Source organism: Neoarius graeffei, chromosome 1 (assembly GCF_027579695.1).
Source record: "Neoarius graeffei isolate fNeoGra1 chromosome 1, fNeoGra1.pri, whole genome shotgun sequence".
NCBI lineage: Eukaryota > Metazoa > Chordata > Actinopteri > Siluriformes > Ariidae > Neoarius > Neoarius graeffei.
The window spans coordinates 109,515,664-109,533,771 of NC_083569.1; the positions used below are offsets into that span (position 1 = coordinate 109,515,664).

Consider the following 18,108-nt stretch of genomic DNA (forward strand, 5'->3'; position numbering starts at 1 on the left):
ATCGCTTCCTGTGGGTTCTTACGGAGTATTTAATCAGTTGAGTTCTTGTTCTATCACCAGTCTTTCTTGGGCATCCCTGAAACACAGGTATGTTAAATTTATATTTTCTCTGATAGTCTGGTGGTTAATAAATTATTATTATATAGAGGTTGTCTCTTGCATTTTATGATATTTTGGTCCCTCCTATATTAAGTGGTCTTTCTAGGTAAATTGAATAGAATAGAATAGAAAAACTTTTAATGCCAGGTGTGTGGACACACACGAGGAATTTGACTCCGGTTCACTTAGCTCTCATAGTACAGAAACAGATAAAAAAGCGTATACACAAACAAGCAAACAACAACAACAAAAATAGGTGCATAGTGCAAAGTAATCCAGGTAAGTCAAGTATGGAATAGTTAAATAAATATAAAGTATACAGTGTGCACAGAATGACGGTATAAGGGTTCAGATATTTTACAAGTGATATTACTGATATATGAATCTGGATTTTAGCTGTTCATCACAGAAAGGATTTCCCTTTTGGTGCAATATGGTGCATAGTGCAAAGATGAATAGTCAATTTAAATAAGTTAAAAATTAAATAAATAAATATATATATATATATATATATATATATATATATATATATATATATATATATATACACACACACACACACACACAGTGGTGCTTGAAAGTTTGTGAACCCTTAGAATTTTCTATATTTCTGCATAAATATGACCTAAAACATCAGATTTTCACACAAGTCCTAAAAGTAGATAAAGAGAACTCAGTTAAACAAATGCGACGAAAATATTATACTTGGTCACTTATGTATTGAGGAAAATGATCTAATATTACATATCTGTGAGTGGCAAAAGTATGTGAACCTTTAGGATTAGCAGTTAATTTGAAGGTGAAATTCGAGTCAGGTGTTTTCAATCAATGGGATGACAATCATGTGTGAGTGGGCGCCCTGTTTTATTTAAAGAACAGGGATCTATCAAAGTCTGATCTTCACAACACATGTTTGTGGAAGTGTATCATGGCACGAACAAAGGAGCTTTCTGAGGACCTCAGAAAAAGCGTTGTTGATGCTCATCAGGCTGGAAAAGGTTACAAAACCATCTCTAAAGAGTTTGGACTCCATCAATCCACAGTCAGATTGTGTACAAATGGAGGGAATTCAAGACCATTGTTACCCTCCCCAGGAGTGGTCAACCAACAAAGATCACTCCAAGAGCAAGGCATGTAATAGTTGGCGAGGTCAGAAAGGACCCCAGGGTAACTTCTAAGCAACTGAAGACCTCTCTCACATTGGCTAATGTCAATGTTCATGAGTCCACCATCAGGAGAACACTGAACAACAATGGTGTGCATGGCAGGGTTGCAAGGAGAAAGCCACTGCTCTCCAAAAAGAACATTGCTGCTTGTCTGCAGTTTGCTAAAGATCATGTGGACAAACCAGAAGGCTATTGGAAAAATGTTTTGTGGACGGATGAGACCAAAATAGAACTTTTTGGTTTAAATGAGAAGTGTTATGTTTGGAGAAAGGAAAACACTGCATTCCAGCATAAGAACCTTATCCCATCTGTGAAACATGGTGGTGGTAGTATCATGGTTTGGGCCTGTTTTGCTGCATCTGGGCAGGACGGCTTGCCATCATCTATGGAACAATGAATTCTGAATTATACCAGCAAATTCTAAAGGAAAATGTCAGGACATCTGTCCATGAACTGAATCTCAAGAGAAGGTGGGTCATGCAGCAAGACAACGACCCTAAGCACACAAGTCGTTCTACCAAAGAATGGTTAAAGAAAAATAAAGTGAATGTTTTGGAATGGCTGAGTCAAAGTCCTGAGCTTAATCCAATCGAAATGTTGTGGAAGGACCTGAAGCGAGCAGTTCATGTGAGGAAACCCACCAACATCCCAGAGTTGAAGCTGTTCTGTACGGAGGAATGGGCTAAAATTCCTCCAAGCCGGTGTGCAGGACTGATCAACAGTTACCGGAAACGTTTAGTTGCAGTTATTGCTGCACAAGGGGGTCACACCAGATACTGAAAGCAAAGGTTCACATACTTTTGCCGCTCACAGATATATAATATTGGATCATTTTTCTCAGTAAATAAATGACCAAGTATAATATTTTTGTCTCATTTGTTTAACTGGGTTCTTTTTATCTACTTTTAGGACTTGTGTGAAAATCTGATGATGTTTTAGGTCATATTTATGCAGAAATATAGAAAATTCTAAAAGGTTCACAAACTTTCAAACACCACTGTAAATACATATAACACACACACACCACACACTATCTATCTATCTATCTATCTATCTATCTATCTATCTATCTATCTATCTATCTATCTATAGTGTTGTGCATGAACGCGTTCATTGAACATGCTCGTTTTTCCATGAACTTTGAACTGAACGCAACAACTTTGTAATGAAAGAACTTGAACGTGAATTCGTTCAAATTATGCGACATGAACAACAAACATGAAGATGAATGAAACATGAAACCTGATGAATCGAGTGGCACGTCTACTTGCAAGATATTTTACGTTCTACTACTTCACTGTCAGTCTGATGTTGTTGTCACTCACTGCCCTGAGGTGCCGCGTGTGTGCAATGCATCATGGATAACGTAGTGTGAAGCCGGAGATAGTGGATGGCTCTATGATTTGGCTCCATACTACGTTACCCATGATGCAGCAGAGCAGAGTAGGCGTAACCCAGCATTCCCTAGCTACAGGCAGCAGACAGCGCGCACACCACAGCCGGCGCACACTCACAGCAACATGGCCAGTGAAAGTTCAAGTAGCGGCACGGAGAACACAGATGAGATGGATTCTCCTCATGGTTATTTACAGCAATTTTACACAATTTCACACAAAGACTCAGATGGTAAAAACCTTACCTTTCTGTGTAAGCTCTGTCCACCTTTCTGAAAAAAAAACAAGTAAGAACATCGACAACGTCGTTCTCAAATTTGAAACGACACATTGAGTTGAAGCATCTGTCCAGTTTCAAAGCATATATGCAAGTCCTCGAGGATCAGAAGGGAAAGGGCAAGAAGATCTCCTGCCAAAATCCAAAAATCCAAGTCACACTGCCTGCAGCCTTCAAGAGTACCACTGTCTCCCGGCAGCAGGTAGATAAACTGATTATTGACTACATTGTGGAAGATTTACAACCACTAAGCAAAGTTGAGAAATCCTCGTTCATCAGACTAGTTTATTAGAAGTTACTGTTAGTTGAAACTGAAAGCATTTGTTTGAAGTCACGTGTAACGTTTTGGTGCAGTGGTTGAGTCAGTGAAGAAATCAAAATATTTTGTCCTTTTTCCATATATAGTATGTACAATACTATATACTATATACTATATCCACGCATATATAGTATATACTATATATATAGTATATACTATATCCACGCACAGCTTGGGCTCTGGAACCCAGCTCCTCGAGAGGGGCTGGACTCTCCACTTCTCTGGAGTCGCCCATGGTGAGCGGCGGCGGGCTGGTGTGGGCTTGCTTATAGCTCCCCAGCTCAGCCGCCATGTGTTGGAGTTTACCCCAGTGAACGAGAGGGTCGCCTCGCTGCGCCTTCGGATTGGGGAGAGGGCTCTTGCTGTTGTTTGTGCCTATGGCCCAAATAGCAGTATAGAGTATCCGGCCTTCTTGGAGTCCCTGGGAGAGGTACTGAGGAGTGCTCAGACTGGGGACTCCATTGTGTTACTGGGGGACTTCAATGCTCACGTGGGAGATGACAGTGACACCTGGAGGGGCGTGATTGGGAGGAACGGCCTCCCCGATCTGAACCCGAGTGGTGTTTTGTTATTGGACTTCTGTGCTAGTCACGGTTTGTCCATAACGAACACCATGTTCGAGCATAGGGGTGTCCATAAGTGCACGTGGCACCAGGACACCTTAGGTCGGAGGTCAATGATAGACTTTGTAGTCGTTTCATCTGATCTCCGGCCCTATGTCTTGGACACTCGGGTGAAGAGAGGGGCTGAGCTGTCAACTGATCACCACCTGGTGGTGAGTTGGATCCGCTGGCGGAGGAGGAAGCTGGACAGATCTGGCAGGCCCAAACGTATGGTGAGGGTCTGCTGGGAACGTCTGGCCGAGCACTCTGTCGGGGAGGTCTTTAACTCCCACCTCCGGGAGAGCTTTTCCCAGCTTCCGAGGGAGGCGGGGGACATTGAGTCTGAGTGGACCATGTTCTCTACCTCCATTGTGGACGCAGCTGTTCAGAGCTGTGGCCGCAAGGTCTCCGGTGCCTGTCGTGGCGGCAATCCCCGAACCCGGTGGTGGACACCAGAAGTAAGGGATGCCGTCAAGCTGAAGAAGGAGTCCTATCGGGCCATGTTAACCTCCAGGACTCCCGAGGCAGCTGACAGGTATCGGCAGGCCAGGCGTGCTGCAGCTCGGGCAGTTGCGGAGGCAAAAACTTGGAACTGGGAGGAGTTCGGGGAGGCCATGGAGAAGGACTATCGGTCGGCCTCGAAGAAATTCTGGCAAACCATCCGGCGCCTCAGGAGGGGGAAGCAGTACTCTGCCAACACTGTTTACAGTGCGGGTGGGGAGCTGTTGACCTCGACTGGGGACATTGTCGGGCGGTGGAAGGAATACTTTGAGGATCTCCTCAATCCCACCGTCATGTCTTCCACTGAGGAGACTGAGGCTGATGACTCAGAGGTGGACTCGTCCATTACCCAAGCCGAAGTCACTGAGGTGGTTTGCAAGCTCCTCGGTGGCAAGGCACCGGGGGTGGATGAGATCCGCCCTGAGTATCTCAAGTCTCTGGATGTTGTGGGGCTGTCTTGGTTGACACGCCTCTGCAACATCGCGTGGCGGTCGGGGACAGTGCCTCTGGAGTGGCAGACTGGGGTGGTGGTCCCTCTTTTTAAGAAAGGGGACCGGAGAGTGTGCCCCAATTATAGGGGAATCACACTTCTCAGCCTCCCAGGGAAGGTTTACTCCAGGGTACTGGAGAGGAGAATTCGACCAATAGTCGAACCTCGGATCCAGGAGGAACAATGCGGTTTTCGTCCTGGTCGCGGAACACTGGACCAGCTCTATACCCTTCATAGGGTGCTCGAGGGTTCATGGGAGTTTGCCCAACCAGTCCACATGTGCTTTGTGGATCTGGAGAAGGCATTCGACCGTGTCCCCCGTAGTATTCTGTGGGGGGTGCTTCGGGAGTATGGGGTTCGGGGCTCTTTGCTAAGGGCTGTCCGGTCCCTGTACGAACGGAGCAGGAGTCTGGTTCGCATTGCCGGCAGTAAGTCAGACCTGTTCCCAGTGCATGTTGGACTCCGGCAGGGATGCCCTTTGTCACCGGTTCTGTTCATAATTTTTATGGACAGAATTTCTAGGCGCAGCCAGGGGCCAGAAGGAATCCTGTTTGGGAACCACAGGATTTCATCTCTGCTTTTTGCGGATGATGTTGTCCTGTTGGCTTCTTCAAACCAGGACCTTCAGCATGCACTGGGGCGGTTTGCAGTCGAGTGTGAAGCGGCTGGGATGAGAATCAGCACCTCCAAGTCCGAGGCCATGGTTCTCGACCGGAAAAGGGTGGCTTGCCCTCTCCAGGTTGGTGGAGAAGTTCTGCCTCAAGTGGAGGAGTTTAAGTATCTCGGGATCTTGTTCACGAGTGAGGGAAGGATGGAGCGTGAGATCGACAGGCGGATCGGTGCAGCCTCCGCAGTGATGCGGTCGCTTTACCGGTCCGTTGTGGTGAAGAAGGAGCTGAGCCAAAAGGCGAAGCTCTCAATTTACCGGTCGATCTACGTTCCGACTCTCACCTATGGTCATGAGCTTTGGGTAATGACCGAAAGGACAAGATCGCGGATACAAGCGGCCGAAATGAGTTTCCTTCGCAGGGTGGCTGGGCGCTCCCTTAGAGATAGGGTGAGAAGCACAGTCACTCGGGAGGAGCTCGGAGTAGAGCCGCTGCTGCTCCACATCGAGAGGAATCAGCTGAGGTGGCTCGGGCATCTTTTTCGGATGCCTCCTGGACGCCTCCCTGGGGAGGTGTTCCAGGCATGTCCCCCCGGGAGGAGGCCCCGGGGAAGACCCAGGACACGCTGGAGGGACTATGTCTCTCGGCTGGCCTGGGAACGCCTCGGTGTTCTTCCCGAGGAGCTGGCCGAGGTGTCTGGGGAAAGGGAAGTTTGGGCTTCCCTGCTTAGACTGCTGCCTCCACGACCCGGTCCCGGATAAAGCGGAAGAAGACGAGACGAGACGAGTATGTACAATAACTTCCATTTTGTGTGATAGAATATAATATCTATAATATGTGAGTAGTTTTGAGCTAGAATGTAGCATATGATTTTAGTCTTTATTTTCATATCCCGCCTAAAAGTAAAATGAACTGAACTTTGAACTAGTTCAGAATTAAAACTGTGAACTATGAACATGACCAGTTCACTTTTAACATGTTTGAACTGAACTTGAACTAGTTCAAAAAAAGTGTGAACTTGCACAACACTGTGTGTGTGTGTGTGTGTGTGTGTGTGTGTGTGTGTGTGTGTGTGTGTGTGTGTATATATATATATATATATATATGTATGTATGTGTGTGTGTGTGTATATATATATATATATATATATATATATATATATATATATATATATATGTATGTGTGTGTATATATATATATATGTATGTGTGTGTATATATATATATGTATGTGTGTGTATATATATATATGTATATATATATATATATATATATATATATATATATATATATATATATATATGTATGTGTGTGTGTATGTATATATGTCACAGTGAGCACAGAATGACAGTATAAGTGTGCAGATATTTTGCAAGTGATATTACTGATATATGAATCTGTATTTTAGCTGTTCATCACAGAGACCGCCTGAGGGAAGAAGAAACTATTCTTATGTCTGGTTGTTTTTGCATACAGAGATCTATATCGCCTCCCTGAGGGGAGAAGATTAAACAGATTGTGACCAGGGTGCGATGGGTCCACAGAGATGTTACCTGCCCATTTCCTGACTCTGGACAAGTAGTCTTGGATGGAGGGCAGGTTGACACCAATAATTTTCTCTGCAGTCCTTATTGTCCGTTGCAGTCTGTTCTTCTCCTGTTTAGTGACCAATCCAAACCAAACAGTGATGGAAGAGCAAAGAACAGACTGAATGATGGCAGAGTAGAATTGTGTCAGCAGCTCCTTAGGCAGGTTGAGCTTCCTGAGCTGGCGCAGAAAGTACAACCTCTGCTTCAGAGAATACAGAGAATGTTTAAAATCAATATGTCTGGCAATCAACAAATGCTGTATGCTTGTAAACAACATAATTGTTATGGGTTAAACTGGGAGCCCAACACATGAGGAAAGTGAATAATTTTAATCAAGTAAAGTGTCATTACATAGGCTGATGAAACTGGCTGTTAAAGTCGAAACTGTTTGTTTGTGTGGCATGTAAATAACAATCCGACTTGATACCGACAACAACTGGTGTTCATTAAGGTCGCAAAGACATTATTAAATAATATCAAACTGTGCTAATGTTGCACCGAGTCTTGCTTGTGAAGCACCTGCAAAGTTTAGCAGCCCACTAACCAATAAGCAAAACTACGGAAGCGTATTGCTGCCACACTCAAAAAAAAATTGGCTTAGTATCAAGTAATTACATGAAAACTTTGTTAGGGGTTGTTTTACAATCAGGATGCAAAGTTTGTGTCACAGGGTTCCAAAATTCAGATTGATTCAAACTGGTTCTTGTACCAGTTTTTAAGTGAAGGACAAGTTAAAGAACAGATTTCAGGTAATTTTTTGACGTGTATGGTAGTTCTGTGTAATCTGCTATAAGATGGGAGAAACAAATGAAGTGATTCTCGGAGAGAACGTTTTTTTGACAATTCAGAATCCACTACTTCCATAGTGCTTTTAAATATAAGGCTGTAAGCTTTGTGTTAGTTGGCTCTAATATTTATGTCCCAATATCTTGACCACATTTTAGGATGAAAATAATCATTTTAGATATGTTATTTTATTATTGAAAAATTAGCTGTCTCGGAGAGGACTTTTTTTGGACACAATTACATACTAATTTGATCAAAATAGTTTGAAAACTTACTGGCATTCAACATTAAAACTTAACTATGTTTCCAATGATATGGAACCAAATATGTGTTTTATGGTATAAAGAATGATTTAAGTGCATCCCTTTTGGAGCTACCTGTGGTCAAAAAAGCACTTTTTCTAAATGACATGAATAATTTTGCTAAATATGACATATATTGCCATACATTCACCAAAAATAACGTTATCACCAAATTTTTTTTTTTTTTTTTTGCACGGTAAATAGAGCTATCACAGGGCTACAATAAACAACCAAGTTTATTTAGTCAAGCCTTTTGATATTGAAGATGAGTGTTAAATGTGATTTTTAGCTTGCGTACCCTGATTGTAAAGCAACCCTTATAACAATATCTTATCACGTTTTTACAATATATTTATCATGTAATAACATCACGTTATTTCATGATATTTTCATGTAATAATGTGAAAACACCTTATCAAGAAATAACGTGAAAGTATGGTTTAACGCAGGGGTTAAAAAAAAATATTTTTTCCATGGGGCCACATGAGAAACAGAAAATTTTGTGGAGGGCTGGACCAAAAGGCTGAACTAAATTCTGCATAATATTAATTGTATTTCTTTATATAAAGCAGTAAATAACATTGTTTTTACAAGCTGCTAAGACTGGTAAGAGTATGGAAAAAACGAGGTTGCCCTACAAAAAATGTCATTTATTCAATCAAATTTCCCAAAACAATGGTTAACAAAATGTGAACGTTTGTACCTTTTTTTTTTCAGTCACATTCACCCCAAAACACAGTAAAGACATCACAATATTGTCTTTCTACTCCAAATATCAAGCAAGATACATCATATTATAATAATGATGCCGTGTCGATTCGGTGTAGGTATTGGATCTACAGATCAGCTCGGGCTCCGGCGCCTGCTGGTGACGTCACACTATGTGATTGGCTGGACCGTTTGAAGGATGACATACAAGTTTGTGGTTGGTCTGGACAAATTATGGAAGTAGTTATCGCGGGATTAGGTTTCGTGGGATTTCATGTCATGTTCATGTCGCGCGCATTGCGTTTTTGTTGAACACAACTTCAAAATAAAAGCAATGCACATTCAGTCCATGCATGGGGTAAAATTATAAAATACGTTTATTTTGTAATTTCTAATTAACCTTACGTGGGCCGGTCAGAATGAACCAAAGGGCTGGATGCGGCCCGCGAGTCGTAAAATGCCCAGGTCTGGTTAAACGTCATAGGCTAGGCTACTTCCATTAAAAGCAGACGTCCTAGCCTAGAACACTGTATAACTTTGGTCATAGTTAATAGAGGGAGATGGTTAGGAAGGCCAGCAGACTTCAAAGGACTAACTCTTTGTTCAACGTTGTGACATGTCACATGACATTTGCCGTGCACATGAACCCTGTTTTGCTATTGAAAAGACTATGCATGCGATGTATTTTTTACAGTTTATTGAGAATATTCTAAGAATTTTGGTTTAAAATCAACGTTTTCAAACCGCAACATGCTTATTCTCCTTCATAACGGGTGAAGATCGTTTGAAAGTGGCCTTGAAGATCGCAAAAACACGAAAAACCATCGCGATACGGAGAAGTCTATTTGGTCAGAAGGACAATCAACTGACTAAACTGGATAAATAAACCAAAGTAGATGAATTCAGAACTTGAAGCAAACAGATATGATCGTATATTAGCATGTTGGAGACTGTATCCCAAAGGCATTGGAATATTTTAGTGATTAAAGTATACAAATATTGCCATGGAAGTGCACTTGTATACTGAGGAGGAAGCAATTTGCATTACAGCCGTGAATGAAGATTCAAAATGGCGCCTCGGCTCAGTGTTCCCTTCCTCCTCGGTATACAAGTGCACTTCCATGGCTGGAAAAACGCTACATTTTGCCGCCTATGTAGTCCCCTATTTATACAAATAGGAGTCATTCAGGATTCAGCCATGTTTTTGCTCAGTGTTTTTGCTCGACCAAAGCATAGTTAATAGAGGGAGATGGTAAGGAAGGCCAGCAGACTTCAAAGGACCGGCCTTTTGTTTCGATTCTTATGCACCGTCACGTGATCACGACCATGCACACCGGCCAAACAAACATATAGGACGACAGTGAATTTAGAGATGATTTTGAGTTAAAACTCATTATTTTAGAAGTGAAAGCTTAAAAACAAAACATTTAAAACTATGGATAAGATGAGTAAAAATAATTTAAAATAAGTCTCAATTATTGTAAAAAACGCTGTCAATTTACCTATTTTCTAACGATCATCGTTTTACTATACGGCAATCAAAACCAAATACTGAAGGCATATCAAAAGAAAAAAAAATCTTTGCCCCAGATTTCCTGGTTGTTATTTCTTTAAGAAGAATAGTAATAAAAGCCAGAATCTTTCAAATCAAGCGATCTGAGAAATAGGGACAATTTGGCATCTCATAGTGGTGAGCTTCAACAGTTCGAAACTGAGTACAAGTCAAAAAATCCTTAAACTGTAAAAAAAAAAAACCATCTGAGATTTGATTTATTTTTTTTTTTTTACTTCGATTTCAAGAGATAAAATATTGATACTCAATGTTTTGGGACCTTTTATTATCCCAGTAGCTTTTAAAGTACATACAGCGTTATTCAATTTGTGCTCATAATATTTTCAGTGAGCTTCGTGCTACTTTACTCTTGTTGCGAAATGTAAACAAACACAAGCGAAGCACGAGTAAGACAGCTGCGCATTATCATCTTTATCATTACTCGCAGTTAACTGATCATCAAGGAAATCTTGTTCAAATATTAGCAACTATAACTGAAAACTGTCATCACAAAGAGAGTTTGTAAAAGGAAATATCAGTATCTGAGTAAGCAGCCAATCGAGCAATGAACCGGCCGCAGCATCGCGCACATATGCAAACTTTAATAACTAAAATATTCCGATGCCTTTGGGATACAGTCTCCAACATGCTAATATACGATCGTATCTGTTTGCTACAAGTTCTGAATTCATCTAGTTTGGTTTATTTTTCCAGTTTAGTCAGTTGATTGTCCTTCTGACCGAGTAGACTTCTCCGTATTGCGATGGTTTTTCGTGTTTTCGCGATCTTCAAGGCCACTTTCAAACGATCTTCACCCGTTATGAAGGAGAATAAGCATGTTGCGGTTTGAAAACGTTGATTTTAAACCAAAATTCTTAGAATATTCTCAATAAACTGTAAAAAATACATCGCATGCACAGTCTTTTCGATAGCAAAACAGGGTTCGTGTGCATGGTAAATGTCACGTGACATGTCACAACGTTGAACAAAGAGTTAGTCCTTTGAAGTCTGCCGGCCTTCCTAACCATCTCCCTCTATTAAAGGTCCCCTTGCATCGTTTTTTCATTAATTGTGCGGTGGTCTCTAGTATGAATGAATGCCCTGTGAGCCGGTTTTGGTGAAAAAAATGCTGTGGTTCTCCTGTTTTAGGCTGTTCTAGTTTGGTGGAGGAGTGAGTGGCGGGAGAACGACAGGATTTCAGCTCTTACTCATTAATATTCATGACATGTAAATGTGTTACCTCTGATTGGCTAACAGCACTGTGGGTGTCTTACTACGGCGAGAGAGAAGGAACAAACCACGAAGGGAAAAATACCACGTGCTGACGTCATTGATGTGCGACGCGAGAAAATAAGAAAATAAATTCAAAAAATGTTTGGGTTTTTACTGAACAAACAAACGAATAAAATGAATGAGTGACTTAAAAAAAAGGATGCGGGTGTCTTTGTAAAAACTGTTTTGATTGACTATTATGGTCTCGACATCGATGTTCTGACCAATAACAATGTAGATAACACGAATTTTACATCACATTCAACGAGATTTAACCGAGACTAAAGATGGCGACTTACAAATAATGTGTAAATGTCGTTGGAGTTAATAAAGTTTGAACAGCATGAAGGAACATACCCCAACCCCCCAAAATTAATTAAAAAAATTCTCAACGGATTTGGCACAATATAAAAAGGTCGTTTTTTACTCAAAAAAAAAAGCGGAAAACTCATCCCTGCCTAGCTTGTGGCCATGTCATGCATGCTAACGTGGAGAATATGAACATGCTATTTTCTAACAAAAACCTTCGAAAAAAGTTAGTTTTACTTACAGCTTGTGAGCCGGTGGTCGATCGTCTTGACGGTACAGATCCAGGGATTAAAAACAACCTCGAAGCAAAACCACTACTGAAGGCACCGAAGTTTGAAAAGTCACTGTAGTTGAAATGATCAGAACACAGTACTAACGCTGCATTATACTTCGCTGGTGGTGTTCCAAAGATAAATTCCAACCATTTCTTCTTCAGCTCTTCTATCTTGGGCAAGAAATGCAACGTTGATGTGTTACTGCCACACAGGCACGAACTTGTTCAGCCATGTTTTCAGCTTGCTGTTAGGTCCTCTTCATTAGCTACTGACGAGATGGGCTCTGCTATCTCTCCTTGCGCTTCAATCCGAACTTTCTTCCCATGGGCGGTCGCAAGCCAAGGTGGGCGAGGCCATGAATGCTAATTTTTGAAGTGACGTCACTTCGTATGGTTTTTTCTGATCTGCTCGTTTTTCCGACTATTTTCTTTCATAAGCTAATACAGGGAATGGGAGTAGAATTACATTTTCACATGCAGCATGCATATGCAACTCGGAGTGAACTATGGTATTTCAAAAAGAGCCAGTATTAAACGTTTTTGGTGGAAGGGCACCTTTAACTATGACCAAAGTTATACAGTAGGCTAGGCTAGGACGTCTACTTTTAATGGAAGTAGCCTAGCCTATGACGTTAAACCATACTTTCACATTATTTCTTGATAAGGTGTTTTCACGTTATTACATGAAAATATCATGAAATAACGTGATAATTTATCATGAAATAACATGATAATTTTCTATCATGAAATTACGTGATAGTTATTACATGATAAATATATTGTAAAAACATAAGATATTGTTATAACAAAGTTTTCACATAATTACTTGATACTAAGACTTTTTTTTTTGGAGTGTGGCAGCAATACGCTTCCGTACAAAACAGCCTCCGCCTTCTGGATCAGAAATTTTTAGTTACTCCCACCTCTCTTTTGAACACGTCACATATCAAGTACACACATCCGCTGAACTGATTGGTTTTCGAGGTGGTTCATTTGAAAGCGGTGGCTAAAAACTTTTCTCTGTAGAACCCTGTCTGTCCCTCCCCTCTCTCTCTGGGCTCAAGAAGATAAAAAAAAGGGCAATAATATAACAACCACCAATCAGAATTCACATACATTCTGTTGGCAAGTAAAATTGTAACCTTTCAACGTGTCAAAGTTGTCGAGCCATCATGCTGTTTTACCGTTAGATCAATCACATAGCTTAAACTAGCATTCTAAACTAGCTACAGATCCCACAGAAGAGAGCCGACTCCCCCTGCCAGCCTCATGGAACGCAGTGTTTAAGGCTCTGTATGTGTTTTACTTCCATTTATGAGGGAAAGGAACATACACCCTCCTGACAGTCAATGCGTTATTCGCTTGTAAAACACATTTGCAAATTGGTAGAATGAGTTAATCATCACATGCAAGATTTGCAATTAATCAAATGAATTTATGATTATTATTATTATTATTATTATTCATGAATTACTACAGTTCTGAACTTCAAATGTTAAAAGTCTGGCCTTTGGCGAGATGATGGGACTCTTTTGGTGGAACACAACAGAGCAAAATATTGTGACCCTCTAATGTTGACCTGAAGTTGGCACTGGGTTTATGTCCCCACCAATTTTAATACCAAACCTGATTTGTTTTATTTCTTTAGGTTATTTATTTACATTTTTTATGTTCCACTGTTGAATTGAATAAGTTGACTTAATTAAAAAGTTTACTGTTCTTTGAAAGGGTGTATTTGCATGATCATTATTTTACGTACTAGTGGCATAAAATTGTCTTGAAAAGACGTCAACAATAATATTGTTTATTGCAATAATTTCTGAGACAATATATTGTCCAACAAAATTTATCATCGTGACAGGCCTAGTTGTATTTATAAAAATTATAATCTTGGGATAGATCTAATGGATGATGTTTACTTCACAGGTTTTTCTGTTTGCTGGAATCATCAGAAATTTTCATTTCAATTTTTCACATGTTATTATGGCTACTAGGTGAGTGAACAGCTGAAAATTATAATATGGTTAATTTTATTCATAATTTACCTTTTAAAATAATTATTTCTGGGGAAAAGACAAAATAAAAAATATTTTATGATATGTTTTTATTACAAATATAGTGGTTAAAATTGTATTAAATTACCAGTAATCAAAACATAAAGCAGAAACTGTCATTGTATTGAAGTGAATTTTCATGAATGTCAATTGCATTTTACAGATTGCAAGAGGCATCGGAGGTTGTACGTGATGTAATCAAGAAGAGTCAATTAATAGCTTCATCTCCTGATTGTCCACCTGCACGATATCGTCTCCTCACAACCAGATGTAATCTTGATCAAGACTGCTCAGTGAGAAAATGGATATTTGGACAGCAAGACAGAAATATGCAAAACAAAATCCTACTGATGGTCGGAGAAACTGGAACAGGCAAAACTACTCTGATCAATGCCGTGGTAAATCACATACTGGGGGTGAAGTTTACAGATGAAGTATGGTTTGAGATTACAGAAGAGGGAGAAAATAATCAAACCTTAGATCAGACAGAAACACAAACAACTCAAATTACTGTGTATGAGGTCTTTGCCCAGGACAACCCAATCTGTCTGACCATCATTGACACTCCAGGTTATGGAGACACCAGGGGAACAAATATGGATAAACAGATTGCTGAGAATCTGTACAAATTGTTTCACAATGATAATGGAGTGAAAGAACTTGACGCAGTATGTCTGGTAGTGAAAGCAACTGAGAATAGACTCTCTGACAGGCAGCATTACATCTCTGATGCAGTTTTGTCCTTATTTGGTAAAGACATAGAGAACAACATTGTCATTTTTGTCACTCATTCAGATGGAATGCCTCCAACAAATGTGATGAATGCAATTAAGAGAGCAGGGATTCCCTGCAGGAAAGATGAAGAAAATGAACCCGAGTGTTTCTTATTCAACAATCGTCAATCTGAGAAAAGGAGCAAAAAGTATAAGAAACCGCTCCAGACTGCTTGGGAAATGACAGAGGACACATTAAATGATTTCTTTGCCTCCCTGAAAGAAGAGAACAGAAAAAGCTTAGAGCAGACTGATAAGGTTCTGGCTGAGTCCAAACGACTTGAAGCCTGTATTTCTAACCTGCAAAACCGTATTGACTTTGTAGAGTGCAAAACTAAAGAACTAGCCCAGATTCAGGAAGCCCTTGAGGCAAACCGAGAAAAGATTGAGAGAAATGAAAACTTTACTTTTGAAGTCACCACATATTACAAAGAAAAAGTACTCATTGAAAATGCTTCATGGAAGGACAGCAAGGCCACCAGTTGCTCTCAGTGTGAAGAGAACTGTCATGAGTATGGCTGCTGGGCTGCCAGGAATGCTTCGCAGTGTGAAGTCATGAAAAATAACCACTGCACATCATGTACAGGTAAATGTCATTACACTAAACATGTCAAAGAGAACAAGAAATATGTTAGACGCAGCGGAAAGACCACAATGACATATGATGAGCTCAAAAAACGATTTGAAACTCGCAATAATTCAGCATCAAATATCGTGTGTGATTTAAAGTCCTATGAAAATGTCAAAAATGAGTTAGAAAGCGACAAGAAACAGGAAGAGAAGATGACAAGCATAGAGAAGAGACTGAGAGAAGAGATAACCAAGAAAGAAAAGGAAAAAGCTGACCTGGTGGAAGAAGCCCACAACGCCATCATGAAACTGTCTGAGATAGCTTTAAAGCCAGACTCTGCTTTCATTGTTCGGGGTCTTGACTTCTTGATCCCTCGTGCTGAAGAAACTGGAAGATACAGTCTTGCAAAGAATCTGTGGGAGCTGAGAAAAACCATTAAACCTGAATCAGAGGAAAGAGTTAATGCTGCAGTGGGGTATGCAAGAGCATGTCTCAATAAAATGAAAAATTTTTTTGTGGTCAAAATGAATTAAATGTGGCTGTGTAACAGGTAATACAGAAGGAATTATAAACATATCAGAATCAAGCGTGCAAGTTTTGTTCAGTTAATGAAATGCGTTGCGTTTATTCATTAATGCTGTTGTTCAAGATTTAATCTTTTACTTTGTTTAGGTAATCATTTAGAACTTTCATTATGATTAATTATGAATGTGTTATGGAGTCCCTGAAGGAACATGGAGGGGGGAAAAGATGTACTTTTTGTGAGATCTGATTTTTTTATGCAGGCCAAGGAACTTCCAGATCATTTTTCGCAACATTTAAACCACAACAATGGAGCGCGCACACACCAGTGGGTAAGGTTCAGAGAATTTTGACATTGGCCTTAAATATGAAGATATTCAATCCATTTTGCAGATATGGATTTTGTTTGTGTGTGTCTGTGTGTGTATTCACAGCATTCGAATTGAATGCTAATGTTAATGCTAACACAGCTTCTTAGTGAGGCATTCTGGCAGTGGCAGTGACTTTCACATACAGTGACATCACGTGCAAATCCTCTAGCAGGAGACAATTTGATTTGTCACACAGTTTAAATATCATAAATGCTGATTATGCAGCGCAATTTTGAATATATTACGGCTTGTGCTGGTAAAACAACAGGAAACTCTTACACAAGAAATTTTTAAAGTTGCGTAAACTCTATTTCAGTGTGTGTACATGCTATTTCAGAAATGGACGTAAAGTTTACGTGAGTTTAGCTTCCACTACAATCCTGTTTCAGTATTGCCAAACTGACCCGAAAAGTACATTGACCTCAATGGAAAAACTATGTGAGAGCTCAAATTTCATAGAATTTTACTTTGAGATTGGCCTCAAATATAAATACAGTAAATCAGTGCTTGGCAGTGCTACGGTTTTCACATAAGTGAGAGAAAACTGAAGAGAGTACTTAGCGTAAGGGGACACACTCGTCGCAAGTTTGATGAACTGGAAGTACACTGACCTAAATAAAAAAATTTCCATTGAATTTTTTTCAAGTTTTGAAAATTTTTAAACCTTCAAAGTTTTTCAAAGTCTGAAACAAAAAAAGTATTTTCCCCCCTCCATGTCCATAATGTGTTTAACGTGTAACAGGAGGTTTTTTTGTTTTGTTTTGTTTTTTTTACCTCATATGTACCATATATGAAGCTGGAAAGATATTTTCCTTTTTCATTTAACTTAATGTAGTTCATTAAATTATATTGTTAATTCCATTATTGCTTGTGTTCTCTGTTTTTCTGGCTTTAAATATTTGGTAACTGCAGTGTGTCTGAGTCGCCTCTTTCTGAGACTCATCCACATGGATCAAATAATGCTGAATCTTCAGTCATTCATAATCCAGATAATTAAAACTACTGCTACTGTTAATAATAATAATAATAATAATAATAATAATAATAATGTTTACAGGGTAAATGAACAACTTATTTTTGAAAACAAAAATTATTTGCTCAATGGTAAAAATTTCAGCTTGTCACACAAATACAGTGTTCTATTCCCAGTATTGTATTTACATTCTGTTTCACAAGTTTGAAAAATTACTGAGTAACCTTTTCAGCACAAATTTTCATGACATTTTTATCTGTCCAAATGGACTGAACAGATGTCAGAGTCATCACTGCTGATACATGATTTAATCCAAAAGAGTAAATTAATCACTGAAGGCTCTCCTGCATAACATCGTCTTCACACAACCAGAACTGATGAAAACGGCTCAGTGAGAAAATGGACTGAACTGAATCAAGAAGTTCCCAGTCAGGAATTTGATCTCCTGATGATCTCACAATGATCTCAATGGTGATCTTGCAGTATGAGAACTCTATGATATCACAGTGGGCATGAGTTTGAAATTAGATCACATTCTCATCATGATCTCAAATTCTGATCTCACACTGTGACGTAGTTTTGATATGTACATGATGT

The 18,108-nt window shown here is 39.9% G+C and overlaps 1 protein-coding gene across 2 annotated transcripts; it reads left to right on the top strand.

The window, feature by feature from the left end:
• LOC132889463 (uncharacterized) lies at positions 1-17,332 on the top strand. Of its 2 annotated transcripts, none has more exons than XM_060925982.1 (3): positions 1-87; positions 14,174-14,241; positions 14,465-17,332. In XM_060925982.1, the coding sequence occupies exons 2-3, from the start codon at positions 14,231-14,233 to the stop codon at positions 16,176-16,178; spliced, it is 1,725 nt and encodes a 574-aa protein (XP_060781965.1). In that variant the 5' UTR covers positions 1-87; positions 14,174-14,230; the 3' UTR covers positions 16,179-17,332. The 2 variants fall into 2 exon arrangements, with proteins under 2 accessions (XP_060781965.1, XP_060781974.1); XM_060925991.1 differs by lacking the exon at positions 1-87 and adding an exon at positions 6,876-7,054.
• The last annotated feature ends 776 nt before the right edge of the window (positions 17,333-18,108 follow it).